The sequence below is a fragment of the Leguminivora glycinivorella genome, chromosome 17, assembly GCF_023078275.1.
Source record: "Leguminivora glycinivorella isolate SPB_JAAS2020 chromosome 17, LegGlyc_1.1, whole genome shotgun sequence".
Taxonomy (NCBI): Eukaryota; Metazoa; Arthropoda; class Insecta; order Lepidoptera; family Tortricidae; genus Leguminivora; species Leguminivora glycinivorella.
Window position 1 is genome coordinate 20,401,108 of NC_062987.1, and position 22,961 is coordinate 20,424,068.

Sequence of the window (22,961 nt, forward strand, 5' to 3'; positions counted from 1 at the left end):
TTGAACATTTTGAATTTGAAGATAACATCTCGCTTGCTAAGTTGCGCAGCGCTCAAATCATGAGCATGACTATGAGGAGTGAAACAAACAAACGGTGAAAGTTATAATTTTTAATTCACGGAATCACAATAATTTTAGTTAATAAAGGTGTACTTGCACAATTCTATATTAGCATCATAACTTTTCAATACATTTCACAGTGATTCATAATAGTCCTATTTACTAATATTAGAACATTAATCGAAGAGAGTATATCAGTCGTCCAAGTACTCAAAAGGTTCCGGGGGTTCGGGTTCTTTTTCCTCCTCTGTCTTGGGGCCGAAGGCGGCCACGGGTTCGACCAGGACCTGCTCTCCCTCACCGGAATGGTTGAGCATGACGATGCCACCGATGCTTATGTCCTTGAGCGGGGTGAACCCGGAGCCCTCGACTATGGAGATGTTCTTGAGCTGCTGCCGCATGATCCGCGCGGGGTTGTTTAGGATCTCGAAGGTCGGTTCCGGCTCCTTCTTCTCCTTGGTCTCCTTCTCGTCTTCTTTTTCGTCTTTCTTCGTCTCCTTCGAAGCGGAGGAGTCCTTCTCGTTCTTGACCACGTGGACGGTTATGTTCGGGTTCGGGGACTTGGACGAGGACTTTTTTTCCTCCTCGTCGACTTCCATCTTCAAGGTGGAGGAGGTGCCGCTGCTGGAGGCGCTGGCGGAGTCGCCGCCGTGCGCGCGGCGCCGCGCTCGCGCCGCCGCGATGCTGAGCACGGCGGTGGTGACGCGCTCGCGCTCCTCGCGTTTCTTCTCCTCCAGCGGCGCTGGGTACGCGTACAGAGACGGCTTCGAGTTCGATTTGATGTCCATCTGCGGCATTTTCAGATCGGAATTGAGCGCGATCAGGCAGGTGGGCGTGAAGGCCAGAGACAGGCAGTGCGCGAGCGGGAACCAGTACCAGTACTGCGTGAAGACCAGCATGCCGACGACGGCTAGCATGTTCATGTGGCCCGTGCGGTTCTGGAGGGAGACGGTCATGTTGCGGCCGCCGGCGTCGATGATGCCCTGCGCGAGGATCGCGCCGAACTTGGCCATCACGTCCTCGTGCTTGTTGGAGATGACCTGCGCGTACAGCTGCCTGAAGTAGGTGACCTTCGGGCAGAGCGCCTCGGTCTGCTGGATGAGGATCATGGCGGACGCGATGAGGGCGCCCTGCCGGACGAAGTTCACGGGGTCGAACTTGACCATCGGCTCGAGGAGGCCGATGGCCTCGCGGTTGCCGGTGCCGGCGCAGGCGATGCCGAGCGCCATCGCCGCTCCGTAGCGCACGTGGGGGTTGTAGGACTCTGCCAGAAGAGAGACCACTGAAGGACATTGCTCGGGAGTCCTGAAGAGTAAGAAGCCGAGGGCTGTGACGGCGGCGCGGCGCACGTCATCGTTCACGTCCGAGACAGCCACGTGGAGGAGAGTCCTGATGGAGTCGTTGTTACCAGTCCCGCAGTAGGCGGTCGCGATCGTGTAGCACCCGGCACGACGAAGCAGAGGATCTTTATCTCTTAACAGCTGTTGCACTAACGCATCAGCCTCTTCAAGTCGTCCATACATGGTGAAGGCGATACCTACAGCCAGACCGCGCAGAATCTTCTCATGCTGAGTTTCCTGAGCATAAGCCACCATATCCTCAATGGCTGCAGCATTTCTTGACCCAAGCATGACCATACCCATGGCGATACCGGCGGCTTCGCCCGTAACGGCATCATCTTGATACAGATTGAACTTCAGCTGCTCATAGACATCCTGCCTATGACTTCCCATCGCAGCCAAACCTAAACCGAGGCATCCACCGTGGCGCACCATTTCATTCTGTGCATCTTTTAACTGTGTTAAAAGATAATCAATGATGTTCGCGCCGTGGTTTGCGTGGATTAAACCGAGGGCATACAAGCCACCACCTTCAGAGTACCCGGAAGACGGCCCAGCCTCTTTAGGAAGGTAAGATTGCATGAGTGCTAAGGATTCTCCTTCGTGACCTCTATGAATGACTCCGAGGGAAGCTGTAACTGTTAATTTAGCCCAGTTTGTAGCTCTCGCTAACCATTCAAGGTTATCCCGTAGGAATTGATCGCTAGTTGTACCAGCATGCATGAAAGCATTAGCGATAACTGTGGCAGTGTGGCAAATGGAGACTCTGATGGCATCTTTTGTGTTCTTCAATATAAGCATATCAGCATGATTGGACCTGATTAAAAACTGTAGTTGTAAACCGATGGAGACATCACCTCCAAGTATAGAAATGAGTTTTTCTACCCTCCTTTGATGTTCTTTTTCCTCATCATTCAAGCTTTCAATATCCCTAACTGGTTTTTTAGACTCTTCAGCTGGTGTGTCGACTTCCATGGCTGTGGAAGCCTCAGGGAAAGGTCCACCTTGTGGCTGCGGCTTACCTCCTAGAGCGCTGGGGATAGGAGCTGTACTTCTTAAGGCCTGTAAAACCCTACCTAAGAACTGTTGTGTAGCTGAATCGTACAAATCAAAAGCTATTTGATATGCCATAAGAACTGACTCTGTGGGACCGTGTGTTAATTTGTCTAGGATTTCAGCTACGGAGAGGGGGTCTTCGAGGAATATAAGGCATTGACACATATTGACATAGTCGGGGATGTTTAGACCTCTGTAGAGACCAACGAGGGAGCGAAGCACTGTGCTGCGGAACCCTTTGTTTTGAAGGAGACTCATTGCCACTTGGAAGGCGTACTGGAGCATGCCTGGAAAAAGAGAAAAAATAATGACAACATATTTAAATACATGAGTTTGCATTTTTCTATACATTCAGCTTTGAGTTTTTTATACATTCTAACCCCCTTATCCATAAACGTACACTAAAGTTATCAAGCCGATAAAGTTAATTTGTCCTTTTCCAACATATTGGTGTGATAGAAAGGGACAAACAAACTTTATCGGCTTGATAACTTTAGTGAATATTTTTATATTAAAGGAAAAAATGGAAAAATTTACGCTTCCGGCGGGACTTGAACCCGCATCCTTTTTGCAATCCGTGCAATGCTCTTACCAATTGAGCTACGGAAGCCATGCCGGACTTCGCAAGTCTTGAATATTTAGAATCGTTAGCAGACGCTTCTGCTTAATAAAAATTAACTTTAGTGAATGTTTATGAATAAGGGGGTTAATAAAAGTTCTAATCTTCAATTTACTTACAATTGGAAATGAAACGGATACAGCACATGAGGCACAAAACGGTTTGGTTTATTGGGCTACAAAAATGTTGAACCCACAACTATTTTTTTTTAAATCATTACAGCCTGCATGCCCAAGTATCTTCTATCAATGCCAATGCCCAAGTATCTTCTTCGTTAACATTATACAGGGCTACAGGGATCAAAGTGATCCTGAATATAATTTCAACTGGTACCAGTCAATAAATTTGAACATATAACTTTATTGTACATAATAAACCCTGTTGCAACAATAGCTGTTGCTTTCAGCTCAATTAAACCATTACAATTTGCAGGACTAACAAACACAGTCTATTTATAACAAGGAGTCAAAACACAAACATGACAACAACAATGTGCAAAGCGCAATCTGCGATTTTTTCTTGTAGCAGATAGCACCTTGTACGTTGGTGGGTAAGGTGCAATTTTCTGAAAAAAAAAAATTGCAGATTGTACAGTCAACAACACAGCTGTGTATACAGACAAAGTGCCAAAAATATGTATACAGAACTTTATTACCTGTACATAAAGGTGTGTATACATATTTTAGGCACTTTGTCTGTATACACAGATGTGTTGTGGACTGTACCTTATACGTTGTTGTCGTCGAACAATGCACATAAACAATTCTTTAGTACTTGTTGGTTAATATGCACTATGCACAAGTTAGAATAACAAACACAAACCTGCAATGTCATCAGACTTCATGATAGACTCCTCGAAGATGTCCATCCGCCTTGTCTCCAGGGCTAAACCCAGGGCCTGCCTGTACTGCCCGTCGTCCAGACATCGCTGGAACATCCGGTTCACTATCGCCTCCAGCCGAGGATCGATGGGCTCCGCTCCACTATCCACGAACAAAACCTTCCTCTTCTGTGTGTAAAAATCAATCGCCTTCGCGATCGTCGTATCCACATACTCATTCCGTGCATTGACATCAAACAAATCTCCAGCCCCCAATGCGTACGTCAGTGAATCCTCAAACGCTCCCAAGTGATAATACACCTTACTCGCTACCAAAGCCGCTAGCTGGTGCTGAGAAAACACTTTATCCTCGTGAAGAATCTCAATCTTCTCAATGGACTCGGAGATCTCGGGCCAAAATTCATCAACGATGTTGTCCAACCTTTTCAATGCGAACTCTTTCACCTCCGGCATCGGCTCGTCGAGCAGGGATATAATCCCCGCGGCGGATGTAATATTCATTTTGTTCTTTTATAACTTAACTTTAATTAAAACTAATATATCTCGGGTTTATTTTGATAAACACTTCCTTTGTTATAAAAATTAGAACGCGAGTCGGGATGAATTGACAAATTTCTTGTTTCATAAACAATGTAGAGTGCTGTATGTTGCACTACTGAAAAAATAATACATATGGTAGAATATTAAAGATAACTTTCATTTTATGAAGTCACTTTCATCATGAAAATGAAAATGAAAATGAAATGAAATGAAAATGAAATATTTATTTTTCAAGTAGGCATATTACAATGCGCATATGAACGTCAAATAAAGCTACGCCGGCTCTAACCCTACGCCTCAGCCTCGAGAAGATTTCAGTCCCCCTCAGTTGGGAGGGGGGTATCCACTATGGGACCGGCAAGAAACTCGGCGGGCAACTTCTTTTCAAAACATTACATCTTATAATTAACATGCATTAAATAACAACATACAATTTAACATGCAAAAGTATTCATCAAAGAATATGAACAGACTAGGTACTCTATGGAAATCAATTTCAATAAATTATATTATTGCTTAATAATACGTCGTTCTTCTTCAGAGAAAACATATCAAATTGTCATAGAAGAAAAAGATAATATGAATCTCAATATCATTAAATATGTAATTTACCTACACAACATAAAATATAAAATATTTGATGTGCTTTCTTATCTGAACTGTGTCCTCTATACATAATACAATTATTTTAATTGCTATTCGTTTTTTGTAGTTTCTGGTTCGGGCCATGCATGTTTGTCTGTCAAATAGTCCTCGACTCTGTAATAAGCCTTTAACATCAATGATTTTTTTAAGTAGTTCTTAAGAGCTGGGAGGGGTAATCTCAAAGCAGTGTCAGGTAACTTATTATAAAAATGAATGCATTGCCCAACAAATGACTTCTGTACTTTACGGACACGAAACATCTTTATGGCAAGCTTATTTTTGTTTCTAGTGTTATAATTATGGATATCAGAATTCTTAGTGAAACAGTCTAAATTCTTAACAACATAAATTATACTATCATAAATGTATTGGGAAGCTACAGTTAAGATATTAATTTCTTTGAAGAGTTCTCTTACTGATTCACGTGTTCCTAAGTTGTAAATAGAACGAATGGCTCTCTTTTGTAATACAAAGATAGTCTGTATGTCAGCTGCTTTGCCCCAAACCAGAATACCGTATGACATTACACTGTGAAAATAACTATGATACACTAGGCGAGCTGTCTCAACATTAGTCAGTTGCCTGATTCTCCTAACGGCGTATGCGGCTGAACTTAATTTGCTTGCTAGTTTCTTTATATGAGGACTCCATTGTAGATTTTTGTCCAATGTTAAACCAAGAAACAGTGTTGTATCTACCATCTCTAAGCATTCATCATTCAAAAGTATTTTTGTATCGATTGGTTTAACATTCGGCAGAGAAAATCGAATACATTTGGTTTTCTTAGAATTAAGAAGTAAATTGTTGACAGTAAACCACTGCAGTACATCAGCTAACGTGCTATGAATTACATTGTAATCCGTAGATTTTCGGTCAACATTAAAAAGCAGTGATGTATCATCAGCAAAAAGTACTATTTCACAAAAGTTTTTCACTTCATGGAGTCATGAAGAAACATAAAAAATATATAAAATACACGAATTCTTGTTTCTTAACTTACAGTCATACATTTAAGCTAAACTGAGTACTTCATTTATGTATTTGTTATGGTAGGTTTTAGAATTTGGAGTGTAGCAACATCTGCTAATAAATTCCATAGACAATTTACAAGGCATCGTTCAAAAATAAGGCCTTTGATACTGGAAAGCTCAAAAACAATCTAATTTATTGTGATTTCATTATTAGTCACTACATATTTACACATGAAAATGCGTTAATCTATTTAATGAAATGTATATCATTTTTTTACTTTATAAATGGTTCTAACAAAGTAACTTTCGTCTATTACACTCGTTTTCGAACACTTATTATGAGTTGTCATCTTTACGTCAGTGTCGTGTCATATATTGTCAAATCGCAAAGTTCGTAGCACGTAGAAACATCTGTTCAATAACGCTGTTTTTAATTAATTATATAAAATGTTGGATCTCTTCAGCATCTTCAGTAAAGGAGGAATAGTGCTATGGTGTTTTCAGGGCACGAGTGAAATATTTTCACCGTCGGTGAACGCGCTGATTCGCAGCGTTATACTGCAAGTAAGTTACCTTACAACATTCATTCTTGCAGACCTTGATCTTAATCTAATTAATGTATTTGCGTACACGTGGATAAACCGAGCCCTTCGTAGCCACAATCCTGTATTTTATGATAGGACTCATTATGACTTGTATACATTATTCCTATTCATTACAATATGGACTTTCCGTCGCTAGGGAAATTCCCATCTTTTCCTGTTTACAATGTACGTAGTAATGTTATCCTTATCTCGAGGTATTACTTAATTTACGACCTGTGTATTGTTTTCTTTATAACCCTTTCTGCAATGCTCAGATTCAAATGAATGCCTAATTTATAAGAGTCGTTGTTTTATTCAGAAGATGCAAAATATTGAGTGTGACATAAACATTTGCGCAACTTTATGCGTAAGCGCTTGCTAAATTGAAATACTTTTGCAAAGTAAATGACTTGTATATTCAAACATATGGTGTACCTGTTCTGTGCCTGTAAACATACATGTTATTATTTTGTGGTTTATTTCAAAGTTTGATTTTTAATGAGCAAAACACCTAGATTTGTTGGGCTGTAAGGTCAAACCATGCTAAATTAGCAGCAATTTTGACAGCAAAGATGTATGGATGGTATTTAAAATATTAAAATCTATTGAATTTCTTTAATTAGAAGCTAAATTTCATTAAACAATAAAGAAATGTATGTTGAATTACAATGGTCAATTATATAGTTTAATTTGTATGTAATTAACATAGTATGTAGTTCTTAATGTATGCATAGATTGCTTAGCCTTGTTTAAAAAACATTACAATTTAAAATTTCTAGTTTGATATAGTTTAGTTAGTTATTTGATATAATTTAAAAATATCAGTTTGATAATTAATTAGTAAATACGTATACATTTACTAAATGTAGATTATGTCATTTATTGCAACAGAGATCTTATCATCATATAGCTTATGTCTATGTTAAAATTAATATATTGTTTTTTATTAGGCATGTAATATGTCAATGTTACAGTTAAGATTTATTATTGTTTATTAGTCTCATCACATATAAATTTAAAATAAAGGTGACTTTATAACAAAAAAAATATCTCTTCCAGACATTTGACAAAAATGTTACTGCAAAGTCTTAAGTGTACACCATGTTTTTTTGTTTTCCGTTAAATTCGACATGTAGTTATGTTCGTTACCAGCAACCATCCTGTATATCACTTTTATTAAATTGTCAAAAAAATTTTTTTCATCATTTTCATACATAATAAATGAATTCATTAGTGTGAGAGACCCATAAGAATATTATTCAAGTTAGTGTCAAGTGATTGACGGCACATGTCAAGACAAATAACATTGGGAAGTGGTAAAAACACATGTTCAGTAATTATTTTTATTATTTTAATAACTCGATAACCGTAAGAGTTAAGGCGTTAGTTTCTTAGAGAAATTAATTGTATTTTATCTAAAGAATCATCCCTTAAAGTTAATGGAATTCAATAAAAACAGGGTGTATAACCCGATAATTTATAACCTAATTTTTCCATTCTAGGAGCGTTCAGGCAACACAACATTCAACCACAATTCCCTAACCCTCCAATACAAGCTCGACAATGAGTTTGAGCTGGTCTTCGTGGTGGCCTACCAGAGGATCCTGCAGCTGTCCTACGTGGACAAGTTCCTCAACGATGTGCACCTGGAGTTCCGGGACAAGTATAAGAATGAGCTGCAGGGCGGCAGGCATGTGGGGGACTTCGAGTTCAAGGCGTGCTTCGATGCGGTGCTCAAGGGGTGCGAACAGTGGGGTATGTTGTGTTTTCTAAGTGTCTGTGGCATCGCCGCATCTGAACGGATGATTTGAGTTCAAGGCGTGCTTCGATGCCGTGCTCAAGGGGTGCGAACAGTAGGGTATGTTGTGTTTTTTAAGTATCTGTGGCATTGTAGCATTCGAACGGAACTGTTTGTTTAGTATTCTTTTTTTTTTGAAAGCTGAATTAGTTGGGAGTGTTCTTAGCAATGTTTGTTGAAAATCGGTCTACTATGACGGGTATTTTTTCAAAATTTAAATTTAAAGTATTTAAAAAGTCAGCTGCAGTAGCGTAGCGTAGCATTCTGTTGGTAGCAGGCTGTTCCATTTGTCCAAGAGTTCGAGCTGGTCTTCGTGGTGGCGCCAGGGGCTCATATCTCGAAAGTTAGTCTAATAATAGTGTGTGTGTTGCCATGGCAACCGTTTGAGGAGGCCCCGAGGGTCCTGCAGCTGTCCTACGTGGACAAGTTCCTCAACGATGTGCACCTGGAGTTCCGGGACAAGTATAAGAATGAGCTGCAGGGCGGCAGGCATGTGGGGGACTTCGAGTTCAAGGCGTGCTTCGATGCGGTGCTCAAGGGGTGCGAACAGTGGGGTATGTTGTGTTTTTTAAGTGTCTATCTGTGGCATCGTAGCATCCGAACAGATGAACCGTTTCGCAAATTATAAAAATCAACATTAAAAAAAAATCAACAGTGATACACAGTGGAACAGTGCAAAGGAAAAATCTATATGTTTATATTTAAAACATATGGATAATTAACGATGAACCGTTTGTTTAGATTTCGTTTTTTTTTGAAAGCTTAATTAGTCGGGAGTGTTCTTAGCAATGTTTGTTGAAAATCGGTCTATTATGACTGGGATTTTTTCAAAATTTAAATTTAATATGTATAAAAAGTCAGCTGCAGTAGCATATAGCGAAGCAGGCTGTTCCATTTGTCCAAGAGTTCGAGCTGGTCTTCGTGGTGGCACGAGGGGCTCATATCTCGAAAGTTAGTCTAATAATGTGTTGCCATGGCAACCGTTTGAGGAGGCCCCGAGGGTCCTGCAGCTGTCCTACGTGGACAAGTTCCTCAACGATGTGCACCTGGAGTTCCGGGACAAGTATAAGAATGAGCTGCAGGGCGGCAGGCACGTGGGGGACTTTGAGTTCAAGGCGTGCTTCGATGCGGTGCTCAAGGGGTGCGAACATTGGGGTAAGGTTTTAAAATAACCTAACCACAACATTTTGAAAAAAAAAAAACCTGTCCGCAACATGGTGGACCGATTTTTTGAAACATGGCTAAAAAACTCCCGACTAACTTGGCTTTTAAACAAAAAAAACTAAATCTAAATCGTTTCATCCGTTCGGGAGTTACGATGTCACAGACAGACACACCCACAGACAGACAGACAGACAGACAAACAGACAGACACGTCAAACTTATAACACCCCGTCGTTTTTGCGTTGGGAGTTAAAAAAGAATGTATGTTAGGAACTGTTCCCACCAAAAACCGAGTAAGCTTTGAGCTATCAGTGGCGGAGCGTCGATACAACTCGATTCCCAACGGGTTCCCTAAAATTCTCTAGTATCTGTAGAAGTCCATACAAAACAGATGCCAATAACCCCTCCGGCTTTACCAACGAAAATTTTCACGCCCCGCCACTGTGAGCTATAGACTACTAAAACGAATAAAAGATGCTCTCGTGTAAATAAAAGAGACTCGGATAGCGCGAGCGAGTTATAAATCGTCGCCGAGCTATCGCTTGCTCTCTCTGTGTGTGTGTTCGCGATAAACTCAAAAACTACTGAACGGAATGTCATGCAGTTTTCACCTAATATAGAATATAGAATAGAATAGAGTGATTCTTGAGGAAGCGTTAGTTATATAATTTGTTGAGATTTTGTTTGAAGTTGTTGAAATATGGGTAACTTACTACTTACTTACTTGGCTGGCGCGATAACCCAAAATGAGTTTTGGCCTCCAACACAAGAGCACGCCATTTGACTCGGTCTTGAGCGGTATCGCGCCAGCTTTCGCCGACGCCGAGCTCACGGAGGTCTACCTCCACTCTATCCGCCCAACGATATTTTGGGTGTCCAGCAGGACGGCGTCTGTTCAAAATTCTACCTATAATTCTACCTACCTAACCATATATATTTAAAAGATAGGTTTCCCCTCCCCTCGCGCCTCGCTCCGCCCGCGCGGCCCTCTAATTAGTTGTTGACACCTATGACAGACTGTTATAAGACATGTGCGAAAACGGTTGTGCTCCCTTGGTGAATGGTGGACCCCAGCCAATCCTGCCTGCAGTTCCTGACTCCCGGAGAGAAGGTTAGTGCATGTCTTTGACCACCTGACAGATTTTGGTATTTCTATTTTGCCCCCTTTTGTCCGTTCATAAACAGCGTCCAATCGGTCTCCCCAAGTAGGCCCTTTTGACTGCCCGATCCTCTCCCACTTCACTTTGACCAGTAATGAAACAAATGCGGATGGAAATTCTAATGTTATTTTTTTTATTTGTTGCAGCCAAGTCCCAGGCTAAAATTCCTAAGCAAATGAGGACTTTTGAGGATTCTCAGAAGTCGAAGAAGACTGTTGCCTCTATGATTGAGAGGAAAGGGGAGGAGAAGGGGAAGAAGTCAGGTAAATATAAGATTTTCACTAAATTTCATTTTTGCTATAAGTTTATACTACTTTTTTACTACTAATAGCGCCAGTATCGCGTTTAAGCGGCGGCCTCAAGGAGGAAAGCTAGCCCGCAAACGCCCGTACACACCCCATGGGATTCAACCCCAGAGGGGTAGGCAGAGATCACGGATTTCCATTTACTACGATCCTGACAAACCACTTTCGCTTCACACACTTTCATAACGTTTCTCATACACGCTCGTCGGTTTCGAGTACCTACTGCGGACCTGGCCTTTTTGCAATATTTCCCCGATTTGAACAAGAAAAGTTCGCCTAGGTCTTCCACTTCCAACTGACCCTTCCACTCATTTTCATATACTTTCTTCGTTACTCTCCTCTCATCCATCCTCTCTACATGCCCGAACCACCTTAACATACCCATCTCAATCTTTAATAAACTAAAAACTTTAAAATTTTTAATAAACCCCCGATCGCGACATAGTGGACCGATTTTCATGAAACATGGCTTTCAAACAAAAAAAACTAAATCTCAATCGGTTCATCCGTTCGGGAGCTACGATGCTATAGACAGACACACACAGACAGACAGACAGACAGACAGACAGACAGACAGTCAAACAAACAAACAGACAGACACGTCAAACTTATAACACCCCGTCGTTTTTGCATCGGGGGTTAAAAAGAGGTGCGACGAGATAAATCACTCGCCCTCTCTTATTAATCGTAGGGCATCGTAGCTACCGAACGGATGAACCGATTTAGATCTAGTTTTTTTATTTGAAAGCCGAATTCCTCTGGAGTGTTCTTAGCCATGTTTCATGAACATCGGTCCACGGGTTTTTTTTTTCAAAATTTTAAGTTTGTGGTTAGTTTATTTTTTTAATTGGTATTTTTTCCGTAACAGTTAAAATAGTGGAGGCGAAGCTGACGAATGGTAAACCGGAGGAACCGGAAGAAGATGACAGTGATGTGCTGGCCGCGCGCGCGAAACTCGCGCAAAAACTCAACAAGACCAAGAAGGACGTCAAGTGAGTATACATACACTATACAGGGGTACTTAGTATTAGGGGGCCGAGGTGAGTTGTGACAGTGGCGAGTTGTGACAACGTCCATTTTTGGGAACTTAATTTATTTAAACTTTATTGCACAAAAGAACAACTTAATGTACAAAAAGCGAACTTAATGCCATGAGGCATTCTCTACCAGACAACCTTTAGGAAAAGCAGAGAAGAATCTAGGCGGTGCATTAAGAGACCAATTTTGAAACATCAATCAAAACTTACATATATTAACTTAAATACCTACATACAATTACATACTATTTTTACATAAATAACGATAGGTAATATAACTATCAGCAAATTCTCAATAGCGCGCGTTTGCTAGCCCGGGAAGTGAATTAAAAAACATTGTCACAACTCGCCCCCTGTCACAACTCACCTCGGTCTGCAGTAGTTGATGTAACAGTTAAATAGTTAAGGCAAAGCTGACGAACGGTAAACCGGAGGAGCCGGAAGAAGATGACAGTGATGTGCTGGCCGCGCGCGCGAAACTCGCGCAGAAACTCAACAAGACCAAGAAAGACGTCAAGTGAGTATACATACACTATACAGGGGTACGTAGTATTAGGGGGCCGAGGTGAGTTGTGACAGTGGCGAGTTGTGACAACGTCCATTTTTGGGAACTTAATAACTATTTATTTAAACTTTATTGCACAAAAGAACAACTTAATGTACGAAAAGCGAACTTAATGCCATGAGGCATTCTCTACCAGACAACCTTTAGGCAAAGCAGAGAAGAATCTAGGCGGTGCATTAAGAGACCAATTTTGAAACATCAATCAAAACCTTAGACATATCGTCACTACTTTTAAAAAAAACTTGTATCTTCGTCTGTCAATGAAAAGAAGTAGTAAGTATGTATGGAATGCATATAGACTTACTGCGTTTTAACTTTGAGGAACAGCGTGAGATACGAGATTTTTTAAAAGTAGTGACGATATATATACTTACATACCTACATACAATTACATACTATTTTTACATAAATAACGATAGGTAATATAACTATCAGCAAATTCTCAATAGCGCGCGTTTGCTAGCCCGGGAAGTGAATTAAAAAACATTGTCACAACTCGCCCCCTGTCACAACTCACCTCGGTCTGCAGTAGTTGATGTAACAGTTAAATAGTTAAGGCAAAGCTGACGAACGGTAAACCGGAGGAGCCGGAAGAAGATGACAGTGATGTGCTGGCCGCGCGCGCGAAACTCGCGCAGAAACTCAACAAGACCAAGAACGTCAAGTGAGTATGCGTACACTGTACAGGGTTGTTACTTTTACTATCGTCATCATCCTCCTTGCGTTATCCCGGCATTTGCCACGGCTCATGGGAGCCTGGGGTCCGCTTTGACAACTAATCCCTTGATTTCGCGTAGGCACTAGTTTTACGAAAGCGACTGCCATCTGACCTTCCAACCGGAAGGGTAACTAGGCCTTATTGGAACTAGTCCGATTTCCTCACGATGTTTTGCTTTACCGAAAAGGGACTGGCAAATATCAAATGACATTTCGCACAAAAATTTCGAAAAACTCATTGGTACGAGCCGGGGTTCGAACCCACGACCTCCGGATCGTAAGTCGCACGCGCTTACCGCTAGGCCACCAGCGCTTTTTTTATACGGAAACTAGCTGAGATGCATAAAACGTTTCACTGAGTTGAAAATATTAATTCGTATATTTCGCTAGTAGTAGTATCCAGCATGGGTTCACAGTCTATGGATGTCATGAAAAAATACCTAGTTATAAAAAAAAAAGATAAAAATCGCTTTTTCTCCGAACATTCCTTTTCTTAATATTATATATGGGCTTACTCTTGGCCACAGAGTAGTCAAAGGCAAAGACGTGGCCTACAATGGAGTGAGCTCGCCCAGAAGATGCCTGTTCACTCTTGATTTGAAGGTTGCCGGGTTATATTATATGAGCTCGGAAATATAACCGCCGGCAAACCGGCCGTGCGTCTAAGAGTCCGATGGTAGAATCAGGTAGATCGGATGGTAGTTAATTTCGTTCATTTAATTCGCAAGGAAAACAGCGAGCAAATAACACTCTCATGGCAGAAGTTACTAAGCTAGTGAAATCTTGACGAAGTTGATAAGTCACAGTCAGTGTCTGAGGATGTGATCACCTCCATTCCGGACATTATATAATACTAGCTTTTCCCTCGGCTTCACTTGCGTTAGAAAGAGGCAAAAAAAGTAGCCCATGTCACTCTCCATCCCTTCAACTATCTGCACTTAAAGAATCACGTCAATTCGGCGCTCCTTTTTGCCGTGAAAGACGGACAAACAAACAGACACACACACTTTCCCATTTATAATATTAGTATGGATATCACAAACTGTGAATAAACACTTTTCGACACAAAAATAGATCCACAAAAATGAAAAAGTTTTCAAAATATGCCGCTTTAATAATTTTCAACGTCCCCATTTGTCAAGAAGACCTCTAATGAATTTATTTACTTACCCAGGAAATCTCCGAAGAGTCCCAAAGTTGAGAAGGACCGTACGAAGAAACCTCGTGTCTGGGAGCTGGGCGGTGGAACCAGGGACCTTCCTGAGCTAGACTTCAGTACTGACAAGCCTGAGGACTCTAACATCATCGCTGATACTCATGTAAGTTTAGTATAGAGACTTTTGCAACCATCACAGGGGGGAGAATTGCATGGAAATATTTGTTTTGGAGCTATAGTCTGTATCTACATGCATACATACATATAATCACGCCTGCATCCCGTAAAGGTGTAGGCAGAGCACATGAACTACTAAGTTTCAGTGCCACTCTTGGCAAAACGGGGTTGAAAGAAATCCAAATTGTGACATTGCCACATCTCGGACACTGGCGATCAAATATATCGTCACTACTTTTTAAAAATCTCGTATCTCACGCTGTTCCTCAAAGTTAAAACGCAGTAAGTCTATATGCATTCCATACATACTTACTACAATTTTCTTTTCATTGACAGACGAAGATACAAGTTTTTTTTAAAGTAGTGACGATATGAAAGAGGCGCGTTCCTAGCTCACATTCTAAGCTCGTGTAGGTGAATGCGTACCTTGCTTGTATGAGTGAGATATGACAGGTCGACTGTTCGCGTTTTTGACGGGCGGTAACTATGAGGTAACCGAGCGGGGGTGGGCGGCACTTTCAGCGGGGAGCGGGAGTGGCCATACTGTACGATAGTACTCTTTATTATACTGTGACATTGCAGTGACAGGTTGCCAGCCACCCATATCCCACAGTCGACTTCTACGACACCCACGGGAAGAAAGGGGGTCGTGAATTTCTTTACCCGTCAAATGTTATATATGTGTGGTGACGGGTAAATAAATAAAATCCATACTAATATTATAAATGGGAAAGTGTGTGTGTCTGTTTGTTTGTCCGTCTTTCACGGCAAAACGGAGCGAAGAATTGTCGTGATTTTTTAAGTGGAGATAGTTGAAGGGACGGAGAATGATATAGGCTACTTTTTGTCTCTTTCTGACGCGAGCGAAGCCGCGGTCTAAAGCTAGAATTGTATATGTGTGGTATTTTATTTATTTACTCACAAAAAATACTGAAATCGAATTAATTTTCAGTTGGTAGGAAGAATGACGGGCGCCATTCGCGACCTGGAGGTAGAATCGGAAGAAAGCAGCAGCGATGAAGAGGAAGAGCAATCAGCTCCCAGCCCCAAGAAAACCGGTGGCATGTTCAGCATCTTCAAAGGTAGGTCATAGGCCCCCATAAAGGGGTAGGCAGAGCACATGAAACTCCTCAAGCTTCGGTGCCACTCTTGGCAATTAGAGGGTTGAAAGAGACAAAATTGTAATATTGCAATGAAATAGGCTAGTTTCCTACTAGTCAAATCAGCTTCTTTTTAAGAACTGTGAAAACGATTGCTAATATGGAATAAAGAGCCAAACAATGCGTTTTCAGTTTTCGATACTGCGCGCATGCGCGGAATGGCGGCGGAGGCTGGCTTTGGGGAATAGACTTTTATGTAGGGTTTTAAAGATCTATGCACGACCCTGTAAATGACAATTAACAGTTCGGGAGTAGAAAAAATATTTTATTTTAAGTATAAGGTACTAGCCTATTGTGACAACCTGTGGCAACCTCTTGTTTGCTGGGCTCTTAATATTCTGCAACCAAAATAAATTTTTTTCTAAGGTTTGGTGGGGTCCAAGGCGTTAACGGAGGAAAGCATGCGTCCAGTGCTGGACAAGATGCGCGACCACCTCATAGCGAAGAACGTGGCGGCCGACATCGCCAACAAACTGTGCGAGTCTGTGCAAGCCAAGCTACAGGGCAAGGTGTGTATGTGGTGACGAGTGACAGAGACAGCGCCACGAGTGACAGAGACAGCACCTCATAGCGACGAACGTGGCGGCCGACATCGCCAACAAACTGTGCGAGTCTGTGCAAGCCAAGCTGCAGGGCAAGGTAAACCGGTTTTTTTGGACATTTTGTGAAGATTTTTGCCAGATTATCTGTACTTAGTAGGTCATTTTAAGATATATTATAAGATACAGATTGTAACGACTATTTTGTGACAATAAATCATTTAAGAGTTTTGAATGATTCACGGTTATTTTCATTAGACTTATATTGACCGGGATATAGACCGTGATTACCTTTTTGATTTTTATCGAGCTCCCGATATTTCGACGCAGTTGCATGCATCATGATCACGGAAAACTGACGAACGGCGGGTGGATGTTAAAGTTGCATAGACAGCGCGCGATCTACCCTCCTTCGCGCGCGTCGGCTGCGTTCACTTTCAGCGTTACCCCTGGTCGCATTCACACTCGATGGTCTGTCCAAACACACTACACTCACAGTGTCACTACGTTTGTTCAATTCTGACTTCACCGGTTTTTTACACAAACAAATCACTGGATTCCATACATTAGATAGTTTGAAGCTAGAACGTAGTGTACGTTAGGGTATTTTTGAGTTGGTCCTTGTCTTTTTTAATTTATTCAGAATTGTATTTATCTTGTAAATTTAATTCATAAAATATCAAAAAAACTATTTTGTCATCATTTAAGTAATAATATTCTTTCCCCAGGTCCTAGGCACCTTCGACAGCGTAGCTAAAACCATAAAGGCGACGCTCACAGAGTCGCTGGTTCAAATCCTGTCGCCCAGACGCCGCGTGGATATTCTGCGTGACGCCATGCACGCCAAGCAGGAGGGCCAGCCTTACGTCATGGCGTTCTGTGGGGTAAGATCGATATCACTGGAAAATTACCTTCCTTCACCACAGGAATACCGCTTAGTTCTTAAAAACTCATACGAAGATTGTTTCGCAACGATCATAAGCGAATTTCGAGTTGGAACTTGAATCTGCCCGCTGCAGCAGGTACCGAGTCAAAATACTCATACTAACTAAATAAGTAATTACTATGGCTCTGCGATCCAAAGAGAAACTGGCCTTCAAAACGGGAGCGCCACTTATCCCGATCCTGCGCAGCTTCCTGCCAATCATCGGGTTGTAGGCGTTTTCACTCTATCCGATCCGATATCGGATGTAGGACCGATATCCCATATATTCAAGCCGCTTTCTTTGATTTTTGCCTTTGAAATCCTTCCAACATCCGATATTGGATCGAATAATGTGAAAACGCGCTTACGTTTGATACGATCTAACCTGCTGCTAGGGGTAGCAATGTAACTCAAAGTGGTATATCGACACTACTTTGAAAAAATCTCGTATCTCACGCTGCTCCTCAAAGTTAAAACGCAGTAACTCTATATGCATTCCATACATACTTACTACAATTTTCTTTTCATTGACAGACGAAGATACAAGTTTTTTTTTAAAGTAGTGACGAGATTTTTAATTGGTCATGCCATGCCAAGATTCTACTACTTTCCCTTCTGCACATATCAGTTGCCCTCCCCGTGACCTTGGCATGGGCAGATAAGTAAAATTCGATTCTGCCAGGGTCGCCATGTAATATGGAGACTTAGGTTTATTCCTCTTTATAGTGAAGTGAAGCTGGAAGCAGTATGGGTTGCACTCACACTACAATAAAAATACTTTAATTGTAGGTGAACGGCGTCGGCAAATCCACGAACCTGGCCAAGATCTGCTTCTGGCTGATCGAGAACAACATGTCGGTACTGATCGCGGCGTGCGACACGTTCCGCGCCGGCGCGGTGGAGCAGCTGCGCACGCACACGCGGCACCTCAACGCGCTGCATCCCGAGCAGCGCCACAACAGGACCATGGTGCAGCTCTACGAGAAGGGATACGGTCAGTCACAACGTGAAAAAAACAGTGATAAGCTTTATAGGTGCCTCAACGTTATTGTAGCAGATCACTTTTTAGGGTTCCATAGTCAACTAGGAACCCTTATAGTTTCGCCATGTCTGTCCGTCCTTCCGTCCGCGGATAATCTGAGTGACCATTAAGCACTAGAAAGCTGAAATTTGGTACCAATATGTATATCAATCACGCCGACAAAGTGGTAAAATAAAAAGTGGAAATCTTTTTTTTGTTAGGGTACCCCCCTACATGTAAAGTGGGGACTGTTTTTTTTTTTCATTCCAACCCCAACGTGTGATATATTGTTGGATAGGTATTTAAAAATGAATATCGTTTTTTATAATATTAATAATTTCGGAAATAATCGCTCCTAAAGGAAAAAAATGTGTCCCCCTCCCCCTCCCCCCCTCTAACTTTTGCACCATATGTTTTAAAAATATGAAAAAAAATCACAAAAGTAGAACTTTATAAGGACTTTCTAGGAAAATTGTTTTGAACTTTATAGGTTCAGTAGTTTTTGAGAAAAATACGGAAAACTACGGAACCCTACACTGAGCGTGGCCCGACACGCTCTTGGCCAGTTTTTATGCTATGAGTCTGAAAAGCATACACCATCACAATTTATGGAGTGAGTATTTCCTTTACAGCTATAAAGTTTTGTACCAGCGATAGTCACCATCAGGCCTTCGGCCTTCAGGTCAAACAAGTGACCAGTACAGTCGTCTATATTTTTCTGTCTACTATGCCCTTTTACAGCTATATGAATTTCTCTGCTAGCAACAACCAACAGGATTGATTGATTGATTGATTAAAGTCTCATTTCTGCTACAGGCAAAGACGCGGCCGGTATAGCCATGGAGGCGATTCGCTATGCTGCGGACTCTAAGATCGACGTCGTCCTTATCGATACTGCGGGCCGCATGCAGGACAACGAGCCGCTCATGCGCGCCTTGGCTAAGCTCATTAAGGTATATTCATTCATCGGAACTTAATAACGCTTTTGATTTAATGTAACACAATATATGTCTCATACAAAACGAGTATATTACAGATACATAAAAAATTCAAGAAATACAATTGAAAACAAGTCATCAAAGAATAACTAACAAACATAATGAAATCTTAACTGGCTTGCTAAACAAAAATTACCGGTGTATCACAGGGTAGTACATTAGATCCACTATATTTCCTTGTAAACGGTTCACGAAACTATATTGTTAATTAAGTTTACACTGTAATATATTGCCATTTATATTATTGAATTAAAACGGGACTTAATCCCGTATAACTTACGTTTATATATACCTGACGTTTCGGACGTGACATTACGTCCGTGGTCACTGGTAGACTGGCTGGGAGTTGTATCAACATCTTCTAGCTGTACGAGTTTCTTCGAACTACCCGCACTTGGTTGTCATTAGTCACTTTTACGCTAGGGTTGCCATTTTGCCTACATACAACACTCACGACATCCGATGGTATATGACCGGATTGCCTTTTGTCAGTGGGTTACTTATCATTCAGAACAGTTTCGTAACCAAGCCACCCGCCTGGTGGGCACTCGTGAACTTTGCTCAGATGCTGGAGAACCCGCTGCGGGTTCTCGCTATACAAACGGGCAGTTATAAATTACGACCGGTTTCTGACATAGTGTGCCATTATTTAGTCTGGTAGTTAATGTGTTAAGTAAAAAATTGAGGTGTACCTCAGGGTAGTATATTGGTTCCACTACTTGTGAACTATAATTATCCTTTCGTTTGGTGATTTGTGAGTTGTATTCTATCCATACTAATATTATAAATGGGAAAGTGTGTGTGTCTGTTTGTTTGTCCGTCTGTCATGGCAAAACGGAGCGACGGATTGACGTGACTTTTTTAACTGGAGATAGTTGAAGGGATGCAGAGTGACATAGGCTACTTTTTGTGTCAAGTCCTAAAATGGAGGGTTAGAAAGTGAATAAAGGGGGGGGTGGACGTTTGTATGGAGTTAACGCAAGCGAAGCCGTGGGCACAAGTACAGTAATAAATTAATTTTTATTAAGCAGAAACGTCTGCTAACGATTCTAAACATTTTTATATTAAAGGAAAAATGGAAAAATTTACGCTTCCGGCACGGATTGCAAAAATGGTGCGGGTTCAAGTCCCGCCGGAAGCGTAAATTTTTCCATTTTTCCTTTAATATAAAAACAGTAATAAATGTTCTATCTCAGGTGAACGAGCCCGACATGGTGCTTTTCGTCGGCGAGGCCCTCGTCGGGAATGAAGCCGTGGACCAGCTGGTCAAGTTCAACCAGGCGCTCGCCGATCACAGCTCGACCGCCAACCCTCACACCATTGATGGAATAGTGCTCACAAAGTTCGACACTATTGATGACAAGGTACGTAATCTTGTAGGAGGTAATACATAGCGAATGATATTCCGCTTTGTGTGGTAGGGCACAGCACAGCGGGTATCATCTCGCTCGAATCTAGAGCAGAGCCCAACTGGGGAAGTACCTTACAGAGGACCACAGCCAAATAGCACTAGACCTCATAGTGTTGTGTTCCTGCCGGTGAGTAAGGCTGCCAGAGCTCAACGAGGGTGCGGTGTGCTGATGACGGAAGGACCTACGGAACTAATTTGTTCCGTCTATTGTTCTTTGAATCTTCGGCAACCCGAATACTCCTTAGAACTTGTACACTCCTTTTTGCGGTTTACTTAATCACAGTATAATAAAGAGTACTATCGTACAGTATGGCCACTCCCTGCTTCCCGTTGAAAGTGCCGCCCACCCGCTCTCGGTTACCTCAGTAACCGCCTGTCAAGAATGCGACCAGTCGACCTGTCAGATTTCACTCATACAAGCATGGTACGCGTTCACTCACACGAGCTTAGACTGTGTGCCTAGAAACGCTTCTTTCATATATTCGGCGGCTCAAAACAGCTAATATTGGTTTTAAGAACGTTAAAATTCTGTTATTTTCGAATACTGGTAACCGAAATAATTATGTGCGTTAATTTGAACGTTACTGTAATAAACCGTTCTTTTAGGGAACGAAATAAGAACCGTAACCGAAATTATTTAATTCGCACTGAACGAAATTTATAACGGTTTACCAAAGAGGATCGAGTATTATAGAGAGTTACTGTAGAAGTAAAATGTGTAATCACAGTGCATAGACTGCCATCTCTTGACACAGGCTTAAAACTTTTGAACCTCAGTTTTGACAATTTGGCCCATATATTCTTAGCTCGATATGTATTAAAATGTCAAATATTAGTATTAGCGCTATCTAGCTGAGCGTACCCCAAAGGTGTAATGCCATCTAGGCCACCGTACCTTTTTCTGTATTGTACTGAGGTACGTTTTTTTCTTAGACTTTATCTGTATATACGGAGTTATATATGTCTTTGGGTTTACGAACAGTATGAAATGGTATTTGGTCACTAGTTTCACTTTTAGCGTTAGCGATAGAAACATTAGAAATATTTTTTTGATAAAAACGTTACTTCCACAGGTCGGCGCAGCCATATCAATGACATACATCACAGGGCAGCCTATAGTATTCGTGGGCACCGGCCAGACCTACACCGACCTCAAGGCCCTCAACGCCAACGCTGTCGTGCACGCTCTCATGAAGTAACTTACCAAGGTTCTATTATACTTTAAAGTATCGGTCACAATTGAAATCCCTATAAAATATCGTCACTACTTTGAAAAAAACTTGTATCTTCTTCTGTCAATGAAAAAAAAATAATTATTAACCTTGTAAAGCCCACCATAGTTGGTTTTCCCATTTTCAATTTGAACCTTAGTGCGTTTTCACATTATCCGATCCGATATCGGATGTACAGGCGCTATCTTGGATTTTTTCCATTGAAATCCTTCCGACACCCGATACCGGATCGGATAATGTGAAAGTGGAGTATTTTTAGTATAAAAAATCTTAAAAATAGTTTAAAGGGGAAGTGACGTCAAATAGCTGATTTAGAGCTGCCACTATACCAAAAAAATCTTCCAGTTGGGATGTCACTTGAGTTTGACAGTGACACTTATCACAGTTCGTAGCAAAGATATTAAAAATTTCATGGCTTAGTCTATGGTTCGTAGTCATTCACTATGGTTGACAGTGACACTTGACAGTCAGACATACCGGACTGTTTGAGCTGACTGTTAAAACTTTTTTTTTAGAAATGATTTTGTCGTTTTCTTAGGTGTATGAAACAACACATGTGACGTCACGAAGCTGTGTCTTGACGTTTGTAACTTACGCTCTTTCTGCTCGAAGTAGTAATAAGAAGGGATTTTCTCATTAAAATAGCAGTTTTTGGAAAAATAAAAAAATACGTGTATCTTTTAGTATTGAGTTCTTTCAAACCAAACAATAAAAAGTGGTACTCAAAAATATGAAATGTTGTCAATTGGTAAGAATTTTGTTTGTTTCTAAAATAAATGTAACAATGGAAATTCAAGTTTATTTGGTTCGTGAAAGATTCAAATTAGATTACAACAATTATGTACATTGGACCTTACGAGGTTCAATATTTGGAATTCATATAGAGTTACTGCGTTTTAACTTTGAGGAGCAGTGTGAGATGCGATATTTTTTTAGTAGT

General features: G+C 41.3%; 2 protein-coding genes across 3 annotated transcripts; one reads left to right on the forward strand and one right to left on the reverse strand.

The window, feature by feature from the left end:
* Positions 1–95: 95 nt before the first annotated feature.
* On the reverse strand, positions 96–4,524 carry LOC125235105 (26S proteasome non-ATPase regulatory subunit 1). Its single transcript, XM_048141539.1, has 2 exons — positions 3,898–4,524; positions 96–2,743 (listed from the first exon to the last, which is right to left on the reverse strand). Exons 1-2 carry the CDS (start codon positions 4,415–4,417, stop codon positions 255–257), a joined length of 3,009 nt encoding a protein of 1,002 aa, XP_047997496.1. The 5' UTR covers positions 4,418–4,524; the 3' UTR covers positions 96–254.
* Positions 4,525–6,443: 1,919 nt separating this feature from the next.
* Positions 6,444–22,275, forward strand: LOC125235237 (signal recognition particle receptor subunit alpha homolog). Of its 2 annotated transcripts, XM_048141729.1 has the most exons (13): positions 6,444–6,636; positions 8,159–8,284; positions 8,882–9,008; positions 10,925–11,041; positions 11,952–12,075; positions 14,577–14,721; positions 15,688–15,817; positions 16,262–16,404; positions 17,163–17,318; positions 18,149–18,353; positions 19,197–19,333; positions 20,575–20,742; positions 21,863–22,275. In XM_048141729.1, exons 1-13 carry the CDS (start codon positions 6,520–6,522, stop codon positions 21,986–21,988), a joined length of 1,821 nt encoding a protein of 606 aa, XP_047997686.1. In that variant the 5' UTR covers positions 6,444–6,519; the 3' UTR covers positions 21,989–22,275. The 2 variants fall into 2 exon arrangements, with proteins under 2 accessions (XP_047997686.1, XP_047997685.1); XM_048141728.1 differs by lacking the exon at positions 8,882–9,008 and having other exon boundaries at positions 8,159–8,411.
* The last annotated feature ends 686 nt before the right edge of the window (positions 22,276–22,961 follow it).